Raw genomic sequence first — 10,210 nt, 5'->3', positions numbered from 1 at the left:
TAGGGGACCCCCAAGCCTGAGACTCAGGCTCCTGGAAGGCCTGGGAGGCCAAGCCTGGCTGAATCATACTCATCCGGCGGCTTTTCGTTATTCTTAATGCATTTGCAGCGCGGATAGCTTCCTCTCCTCCAGGCTGGAGGCCCATCTGAGGGGGCTCCCACACTGGCCTTTCTTGCTCTCCTCCTAAGAGGCCCAAGGTACATTCAGGACACCCTGCAGTTGTCTCCAGCACCAGAGCACATCCAACCGTAATAGCAAGAACTATGATGGATTTCTCGGTGGTCAGGCGGGGAATGTGGCCTTTCAGAGGTCCAACAGGCCCTCCCTTCTCACCCCAAGGTGGAAGGACCAATGGGTGTTCGTTCTTGGGGGGTCTGTGACACACCGTGTGCTCCTCTGCCCTAGGCTTTCGGGTTTAGACCCTGCTCAGAGCCTGGGTGTCGGCAAGGCTTGTCTGCAGGGGCCTCTCGGTCTGTCGTTGGCATCTGGGAGCTGGCTCTTTCCTGCCTCTTCGCGCTGGGATAGAAGCGTCTGGACCAGGGCGTTGGGGCGATAGGGCTGTGGCTCGGCCCATCGTCCGCGAAATCCGAGACCTTTTTCCAGCTTGGCAGGATCAACTTCTTGGCCCCTCTGAACTTGCTCTGTGCTGGGCTAAGCTCGGGGTCTCCAGCGGCCCGAAACCGGTAGCGGGTGTGGGGAATCAGAATGGCCAGAAGTGTTGGGTTTAAGTTCCTTAGAAATCCCTGACGACCACACTGTCCTGAAAGATTTTTTTTTTTTTTTTGAAGGGTGGAGGGAGGATCAGTGGGGCGGGGAGAGCCGGGCTCCCGAGGTGATCGGATTTAAAGGGAATTTTGAAAAAGCTCCTTCTCCACTGTCAAAGTTCCTGGCTGCCCTCTCCCAGCCCCTCTCGGCGGGTTCTCCAGAGCAAGCGCCCCAAGCAGGCGAAGCCCGGCTTAGCATCCACGCCGAACAGCAGGAGAGCATTTGCTGCGTGCGGGCCCAGTCGGGATCCGCCTGAGGAGCGCGCGGTAAGCCGGGTGTCCCACCGCAGCCCTCTCGCTTTGAGGGCGCCTAGTCTCCTTCTCTACCAGGTAGAGCTGGAAGGACGAAGCGATTTTTGTATTTTCAATTACAAGACCTCGGATAGTAACGAGGCTTTCTTGTTGTTTCTTTCGTTTTGCCTTAACCAGAGTCGCTTAGAAATCGTTCAACAGGAAAATAAGAACCTGTGTAGCGAAACCCCGGCGGAACTAGCAGATCTAATAGCATCTGGGGGGCAAGCGCGAGATTGTCAGAATCTTTTTCTGGCGTATTTGGACAGGTTGACCTTTTGTCAGAGCCTCCCAATTCCAGATCCGTAATTTAAATGACTCTGCGCTTGCAGCGTCTGTAAGACCTAGCAGATTTGGGAGGAAAAGGTATGGATGTGGGACTTGCAGGAGTTTGTAACGGCACAGATCAGACCTCGACTTTCAGCTCCCCTCCCTTCCCCCCCCCCACCCCCCCGCCCCACGAGGAACCGTGGGGGACTGGGAAGCCAGGAGTTAAAGTCGGCCCAGGAACATCCCGGGGACAATCCGCGCGGAGCCTTGGCCCGAGCCTCAGTCTCTCCCCTCCTCTCATTGGCCGGCGCTCTCAGGGTTTCTCCTGTTCCCTCTTCGCCATTGGTCGGGGGCTTTTTTTTTTCCCCTCAGTCTTTCTCTTCCTCCCCCCTCCCTCTCCCTCGCCCCTCGGACAGGAGCGCACCGCCTGCCCCCAGCTCCTCGAGAAGGGAGGAATTTAGAAAAAAAGGTTTCCCAGAAGTTTGGATCAGAGGAAGGACGGGAAGACCACGGGAGGAAGAGGGAGAGGGAGGAGAGAAAGGGAGAGGGAGGAGGGAGAGAGAATAAAAAAAAGATGAAGTCCAGTCTGCACAGCCTGTGAGCGCCTGCCCGGGTGGGTGGGAAGCAGGACTCGGGCGCTCATGCAGCGAGCGGGTAGCGCTCGGGGCGCTCTTTCCTAGGGGCTGGGGCAGCCAGGGACGTCGGTCCGAGCCGGCGGCGGAGGGCGCAGGGGAGGGTGCCGAGGACCCGCAAAACCGCCGCCTCAGTCTCGGCCGCCTCGCCGCCGCCTCTCCCGGGCCCGGCCCGGCGGGCGCTCGGAGCGTGAGGGCTCGGGCTGCTCCCTCTGTAGCGGGGGCGAGCGGGGGCCGGGGTGCGGGCGGCTAAGATGAGTGAAAGGAGAAGATCTGCAGTCGCCCTGAGCTCGCGAGCACATGCCTTCTCCGTTGAAGCCTTGATCGGCTCAAATAAAAAGCGGAAGCTGCGAGACTGGGAGGAGAAGGGGCTGGACCTGTCCATGGAGGCGCTGAGCCCCGCGGGCCCACTCGGAGACACGGAGGACGCGGCCGCGCACGGCCTGGAGCCTCACCCGGGTGAGTGCGTAGGGCCAGAACACGGGAGGCGGGCGGAGAAGGGACGCCGGGCGGCCAGCGGGCGGGGAGAGTGGCGAAGAGGAAGGCCCTGGCGGTGACGACGTCTTGCTCCAACCCGGGTTTCTTTTTCTTTGCGCAAATGCCTTGAGCCTTCCCCAAATTCGCCGGAACCAATTTGGGGAAACTGGCCTGAGCCTTGCAGTTTCGTCGCCAACCTCAAGCCGGGAGGCCTTCTTGCTCGCATCCCCTTCTCCTTCTGGGAGCAGAATGCAGTGTTCACGGTGCCCGCAGCTGCTGGGGCTGCAGGCCCCTGGGGTTAAGAGGGGCGCCGATGCAAGGCAGTGGCGGGAGCGGAGAGGAGCTGGGACTCACTTCTGAGAGGTCCGAGGACTGGCACGGAGTTCTCGGTCCGACACCCCTGTGGGAATTGCCCAGTTTGTCCCATTTAGCCTTCAACCTCGGTCCTTTCCCTTTCCACACCAACTTTTCTGGGACTCAAGTTGTGTTTCTCCTAATGCCCGTGACGAGGGAGCATAATTATATTTCTACTTAGTTGGCATTTGTGGAAAGAGGAATGGATTTTAGCCCGCTTACCCTGCGCCCTGGGCCACTCTTCAGGGCCCACATCTCTGCGTATTTGTGGGGATCAGTGCAGCAACGTGTCTCGGATCTGTGCGCCTTCTATGCACGTTATATACACACAACACGTAAAACAGCGGGCGGGTGTCTACATCAGTACTTTAACAGAACCCTAGGAAGGGGGGAAAACAACGTTTTGTATTAAGTGCCAAGATTTCAACTGTGCAAAACACAGGGGGAACAGCTGTTGTCGGAAGAATTTTGCCCGCGCGCGCGCGCGAGCGCGAGCGCGCACACACTCAACGCTCGCAGCGGCTCGGTTTAGCGCTTCAGAAAGTTTCCGTGCAGGATTTCTAAAACTTTTCTGGAGGTGCTCCTGCTGACCAGCTAGGGCTGGAGAGTAGATTTGGGTCAGAGCGCCGGCAAGTCGGAAGGGAAGGGCTGCCCGCAAAGGGATGGGGCTGGCCGCAGGCCCAGGAGCTTGGGGACCCAGCTTGGGGCCCAGGAGCTTGGGGGCTGGAAAGCTGGCCGACCCAAGGAGAGACAGCTGTCGCTTACATTTTCTCTTTCGGCAGTGACAGTTCAATTTCCATGCTCCTGAGGCTAATAATAACGCGATTAGCGGGTGACCTGCAGAGACAGAGTTTGATGAATTCTCCGTGTTCTTGCGGCCGGTTACGGTATTTGGGTTTCGTGCTGGGGAATTATTTTTATTAGTCGATGAAAAGAAAATTAAAAGGAGATTTATTTCGTCTGCTCAAGCCTTTCGTTGTATTTGGATGCGGGTGCCTGTCCACGCGGACCCCTGTGTGGGCAATCCAGAAAGGAACGCATGGCTAATGTGTGTTTCCCATCTCTGGCCAGACCCTACTTCCTCACCGTACTTATTTGTTGTCAGAATCTCGTTTGGGCCTTCACACAGTTTAGTGGAAGTTTTCTCAGGCCTTATGACAACTCACGATTGGCGATGTAGTTTATTTTATTTTCCCGATGGTGGAAAAGGCAGAAGTTATCTAACTGAGTATGGCAGACGCCCTGTCCTGTCCACGGGTACTTTTCTCTGGGAGGGGGGTACAGGTCGTAGGGAGCCCGTGTAGGGTCTTATGTTCAAAAGGACCAACATGTGGGATCATAATGAGACTCAACTGGCAGTTTTCTTTCCGCCGTCCTTCTCAGAAAATAATGGGGAGAAAAAAACGAGGATTGGGGACAAGGAGAGACCAGTCCAGGGATGTGAACACGAGAACCTGGCATCCAGAATGCTCTTTCCTGGCTCCCGCGGGATGAGGGTAGGGGGTGAGGACCTAACATAGAACTTTACATAATAGAGAGGTCAGTTGACCAGTTCTCATTACCTTTGTCACTTTTTTTTTTTTTAAAGAAAAAGATGGGCGTTTGGGTTAGAGAAAACGAAATATGTTTGTGGGGCAAAGGTCTGGTAGGAGGAAGAAGCCGGAAGTCAAAAGCACTCGCGGGCCCTCTGCGGAGCCAGGCTGCGTGCAGCTGGGCCGTCCCGTTGTGGGCCGAGGGGATCTCCAAGTTGGAGTTCCCGTAGTGGCCAAGACTTTCTTTTGAACAGGACGAACAGGATGTAGGATGAAAAAATATCTTTCAGAAAAAGCGTGCTCTGATGTGGAGACTTGGCAGTCAGGAGAGTGGAGCAGACAGAGCTTTGGGCTTTGAGCGGGGTAGTAGAAGGCACGCCAGGGCTTGGAGTTCCCTATAGGCCTTTCTTTTTGTCTTTAATACAGCGCCCTAACAAATACAAAGGCAGAGCCACATTTAATGGTGTGTGCATGGTGTTGGAGGCGGGAAAGGGGGTGCGGGCGACTCCATTATGCCCAGGGCCGAGTCTCTAGCCGGCTGGGCCTCAGAATTATCATTAAACTTTCTTCTCCCGATTAGGAGAAGAGGGGGCTGGACCCACTGCGTGGCTCGCCGGCCCTAGGCCGAAAAGAAGTCAGGAACAGAAAAAAACCCACAGCGACAAGAAAAATATTGCCAAGGGGCTGGGGAAGGATTAAACAAACACCCACATACACAGGCCACCCGCCTTAGAGCAGCCGTATTTATCATTCTCACCATACCCTCCCTGACTGGTACCATCGTTTTCAGCCCTCCCTCAAAATTCCGGGATCCTCAGACAACCGAAGGGTCCGATTTTAATGCTTAAGTTTTTTTCAAAGACGTGGCTTTTTGCTTTTTCACAGCCCGTTTTCCTTTCGACGTCTGGACAGAGCTGGCTTTAGTTGGCGCCGAGCGCCCGCAGCCTGGGGCTCCAACCTGCATAAGCGGGGGGACCAGCCTGGCCTGCTCGCTGTAGGCCCTCACACATCAGAGGACACACAGTATGTATTTCAAAGATTTCCACCGAGCCTGGTGGGCCCAAAAAACCCTGAGGCCCTCCGGGCCTTGGAGAAGGCCCTGAGAAGGGCCTGTAAGGTACCGTCATTTTTACACCCGGGCCAGCGCTCCAGTCTTTTGGAGAAGCCGCCAGCACTCAGCCTCTGCGGGCTGCGGAGGGTCTCAAAACCGGTCTCTGAAAAGCCTGGCTCTCGGGTCGGCTTGCCCCCGCCTCTCACACAGCAGCAACGGAGGAAACTTTCGAGCCAGGATCGCCGGGAACAGCTGCTCCGGCTGCGGCCTTGGAAGTATATTTCAGGCACGCGGCGGCGCCATCTGCGCTAGGACCGCAGCCCCGGCTCCACCCGGCTTCCCCAGCTCGGGTTTGGGTCTTTCCCGCCCAAACCCACAGCCGAGAGCGGCCGAGGCCCGATCCCCCGCGGAGAAAAATGATTTAAACCTTCTGCGATGGGATTTTCCCCCTCCGGAGCCCGCGGGCCTGAGCTTCGCAGCCAAGGCGCTCGGCGGCCTAAGGAGGTGGCGACGCACGCGGGTGGGCACACAGAGCAGGCACACACAATAACGCGAGGGAGTCACGCACTCCGCGCACACGTGCACACACGTCAGGCGCTCGCCTTCTCCCAGGCACCCGGCTGCGCAACCCCTAGTGAAATGAGACAAGAAAATTCCTCGCAGTGCCCCAGGCACTTGCTTCCTTCGAGTTAGCGAGACCAACCGGTCACAGGAATTAATCTGCCGGTTTACGGCTTGTTTGCTCAGAGTAGAACTCCAAGATTTTAATCCTGACATCACCCCTCTACCCACTCCCAACCCCCCAATACGGGAACGTTAGGGTCAAAACGGAAGAAGTGACTCTTCACTGATGTTTAAGTAATGGAGAAAAGGCGATGAGTTTGAAGCCAGTGGGGAGAACGTACTTGTGCGAGGCAAGCACCAGCCAGGGCGCAGGCTGGGGCGTGGACCGCCGTGTATGGGTATGCGGCGCTCTGGGCAAGACGCCAAGGGTCTTTCTCGGGTAGAACTCCGGCTCCTCGGCGGTACGTGCGTCCCGGCACCGATGCAGGCCTCGAAGTGTCGGGTCTGCGCCCTGCGAATAAGCCAAGTGTAGGACCTGATGAACGTGCCCAAACCTCCCGGTTGCCAGGTCAAAACGGCCTTCCGCGGTGGCTGCCTCTTTGGTCAGTGACCTTGTGTCACGATTCTGAAAGGGAGTGAAGGGGTAGGCAAGATCTGAATGCCTTGTAGGCCGGTTAAGGATGGTGGTTTGCTGGGGCATGACTGCCAAATGCCTTTTTCGCGCTCTGCTTCGACAGTGGCTAAATTAGTGCCTTCTGAATGTACGGGGCTGGGAGAGCGCGCCACAATGTCCCCCGCGCGGTGGGGAGGGTTATGGAGACATTCTGCATAAAGCTCCGGTCCTGGAGTGGTGGCACGATAGAAGCCACTCGGAAAAAGGAGATAATTCCAACCCATTCTGTCCCATAGATGGAGCAAACTGCTCGAGGGCAGTGGGGAGGACGGCGAATGCGGAAAACACTGGTGCCCAGAGTTTGGACTGTGTTGGAAGAAATGGAGTGGGCTGTGGTTTGCACCTCTGCAGGTCGCTCCCATACCCCCCTCCACCTCCCCCGGGGGGTTCAGAAACCCACGTGAAGCGTGTGGAAGCCGTGCGCGCGGGTGGGACGGGTTGCTCTCGTTTCTTCGCTACTCGGTGCAGGGCTGCCCCTTTGCCCGGCTGGCTTCACAGCCACCCCTACCCCTCGGAGACCGTTCCGAAGAGCACAAGCCTAAAGGGCGGCGAAGGCTTTCCTGGACAGATCAGCTTCCAGCCTCGGTGCGCAGCGATTCTGAATTCGCGTCTTCTACGGCCCACCCAACGCTCTTTCTTTATTGAATACTTTATTTGGTTTCAGAGCTAGCCACTTTAGGTTTCCTGATTTTATAGATAAAACTTCCAGAAAGAAAAGTTTACGAGGTGACGTTCATGCAGGGGGAAGGGGGAATTAAATTTCTTATGGTGGGGCTCGGATTGAAATTATATTGACGCATACCCGCTGCCGTTTTCCTGTGCACCTCCACCCCATTACTTCAAATGGTATCATGAACATCTTTTAATTATTAAAGAAAATTTGTTTAACATATTTAGTTCATATACTCGGCACGTGAGGAGTAAGTGAAGAATGGTAGGAAATGTCTGACCTGGGAGCCAGTACTAAAATGATTGGGTATTGGTGGTTTGTGTTCCCCCGTTTATTTGTATAATTCCTTGTGTGGATGAGAGTTTAATGGAAGCAAGTCCCTCATCATTAATCCTTCATGTTGGGCCACAAAGAGGGAGGGACAAATACATTTTGGCTCAGAAGACAACTATTTTGTTCGTCTAAACCTCTCCAAGGGCATTGCTAGTATTAAGGAGTGAAATATTCCAGGTCTGTGACAATCCTTTTCTCTATTGCCAAAATTATAATATTAATAAGATGAGAGCACTTTTTTTAAGATTCTTATTGTGGACTCTAGTAGGAGTTTATTTCTCACACCTGGGAGAAAAATGATTACTTCTTAAATCTGGGAGTTTCTTCTCTAGGTGACTGTAGATTAAAAAAAAAAAAAAAAAAGCCAGGCTGAACTGTGCAAATTCCACAGGGATAAAGAGCAGATTGGCATTTCACTTTCCTTTTTGGAAATGCAGAAATCTGTCCAATGATTATTCCAGGGGTGTAGCTGGTTATTGCTTTCTTACTCCCAAAAGATAAAGTAGTTAAGCATGGGGAGAATATTTAAGTGGTTTTCTAGTTTTAACCTTTTGGGATATTTTTCCACAGCGGAAAGTAGGGAGCTGGTGGAACATGGAATCTTTCCCCCTTCTTTCTCTCATCCCTATGGTTTATTTTTGCTTTGCCTTTTCTGGTTTCTAGTGAGCTTTGAATTTTATATGTGCATGACAGGGATACTCAGGGGTCTGTACTGGGAACAGCAATTAGCAAATTTTGAAATTAAGGTCTGTTTACACTTCTTTGGGCAAGGATAATTATTAGTTAATTTAAGTGAGGCCCTCACTCTAAGTGTCAGGGTGGAAAATGAGACTCAGTAGGGAGGACTGGAGGTGAAATGGGAAGAGGTGGGGAATTAAAGCAACTGGTGACGACAAATCAACGTTTATTCCCTGCCATTAATGGCTTCACTTTGAGGCAGGGCAGGACGTTTTTTGCTGACTACAAACTGATGATGAGCTTTTGATACCGGAGGTGAAAATAGGCCTTGTAATCACTACTTTTTATTCTGTACTTTTTAAATCAGCCAATGTCTAGTTCTGCCCTTTATACATAAGTATATACAGGATATTTAAAAAGTATTTACACAAGTGTATGTGTTTTATACACAAATTTATGTGTGAGCTTTAAGTTCTGAATGAGACATAGATGAAGTTGCAGAGAAAATAAACTGCTTTTGTGTGTGTGTGTGTGTGTGGAGCCAGTTTAACAAATAGGGAACACCTAAAATCTGGGGGGCAAGAAACTTTGTCATCTCTAGGTATCACTTGACAATTCAAGAGTATCCCCAGACCTGAAACTTCTAGCTATTGGTGTTTTTATTTAACTCTCAAATTGATGATTTTGACTAACGCCTAAGAGAAAACAGCAGAAAATGAGACTGTGCAGATGCAATTTAAAAGAACGAGGAGAGTGGAAATTTTTCTAAATTTGGCTTTTAATTTTGTGAATAATGCCATCTTCATTTTGGATGGACAGAAGCTGCCTTGTATTCTGAAGAGTAATTTCATGTTCTTCCATGAAGAGAGCTAACGGAACAACTAAGAGGAATCTGGATAATAATAATGGTTAATAGAAATAGTGAGAGAAACAGTGTGATTTGGGGGAAATAATTTAAGAAGATAGGAAATATATTCAACATCTTGTCCCTATTTGTCCTCTTATATTTTCTACAATATAGTTGCTGAGGTTCAAATTAGCTGTTTCCAAATTGCCACACACTTTAGAGGATTACAGCAAACAAAACACCAACCCCTAATTGTGGATTGCAGAACTAATCTCCTAATATAGCCTTCGTTTAAAAACCAAAATGCTACAGATAACAGTAGAGTTCCCTTTACAAGGATCACTGGAGGTCATTACACACCTAGACGGATCCTTAGAGTTTTAACGCCTAGTTCTCCACCGGGTGAACCGAAATTCTGACCCTGAACCCCCTGCCTTTCTTTACTGTCCCACAGCCCAGAACGTGATGTCAAAGCCCCAGACAAGGGCTCGGAGTGCAGTTCGCCCCCCTGTATTTCCCCTCCCTCCTCACTTCCCCTCACCCCGACCTGGTCCCCTCCTCCAATCTCCTACACACACCTTGGTAGCTCATTTTTTCACCCCCTTAAAAAATTTTCAGATGACGTTTCACCGAGGAAGGCATTGGGATTGCATCTCTTTTCGTGAAACCATCCCTGGGAAACCAGGGCCGCTCGGGTGACCTTCACGAGTCGGCGAATTGGGCCGCGGCTGGGGCTGCCCGCTTTCCGTCCCTCGCTCGGGTCTCGGCCGCCTCGCCGGGCGGGAGCGGCGGCCGGGCCTCGGGGAGCGCGGCCCGCGTTCCTGCTCCGGCGCTCGGGGCTCCGCCTGGCCGATCCGCAGGGCCGCATGCGTGGGTCCAGGGTTAGCGCGGGGCCTTTGAAACCAGTGCCGGCATCTTGAGGGATGTGGGTGCTTTTCTCAGCTCTGTTTACATCTTGGAGAAATGCGGGGACTATGGGGCTAATTAGGAAGGCTTTGGTGAAAGATTGCCGTCCCCCCTCCCACAAAAAAAATCAGGGGGAAAAAACCCCAAACCAACCTCAAATCAGACAGC

The 10,210-nt window shown here is 52.9% G+C and overlaps 1 protein-coding gene across 2 annotated transcripts in view; it reads left to right on the top strand.

The window, feature by feature from the left end:
• Nucleotides 1-880: 880 nt before the first annotated feature.
• TBX15 (T-box transcription factor 15) overlaps nt 881-10,210 on the top strand; it is a 102,480-nt gene continuing 93,150 nt past the window's right edge. Inside the window, exon 1 of one of the 2 annotated variants that reach the window (XM_067727433.1) lies at nt 881-1,031. Coding sequence is in view for 1 of the 2 variants with exons in the window: in XM_067727431.1 (XP_067583532.1) it covers nt 2,212-2,416 (205 nt within the window). In the remaining variant the exon portion in view is untranslated. Of the gene's footprint in view, nt 1,032-1,670; nt 2,417-10,210 lie in introns of those variants that run through there. The other variant, XM_067727431.1, reaches the window with a different exon arrangement.

This window comes from Pseudorca crassidens, chromosome 2, assembly GCF_039906515.1.
Source record: "Pseudorca crassidens isolate mPseCra1 chromosome 2, mPseCra1.hap1, whole genome shotgun sequence".
Lineage (NCBI taxonomy): Eukaryota > Metazoa > Chordata > Mammalia > Artiodactyla > Delphinidae > Pseudorca > Pseudorca crassidens.
The sequence above is the reverse complement of the archived record's forward strand: the minus strand, read 5'-3'. Positions and strand labels throughout refer to the sequence as shown.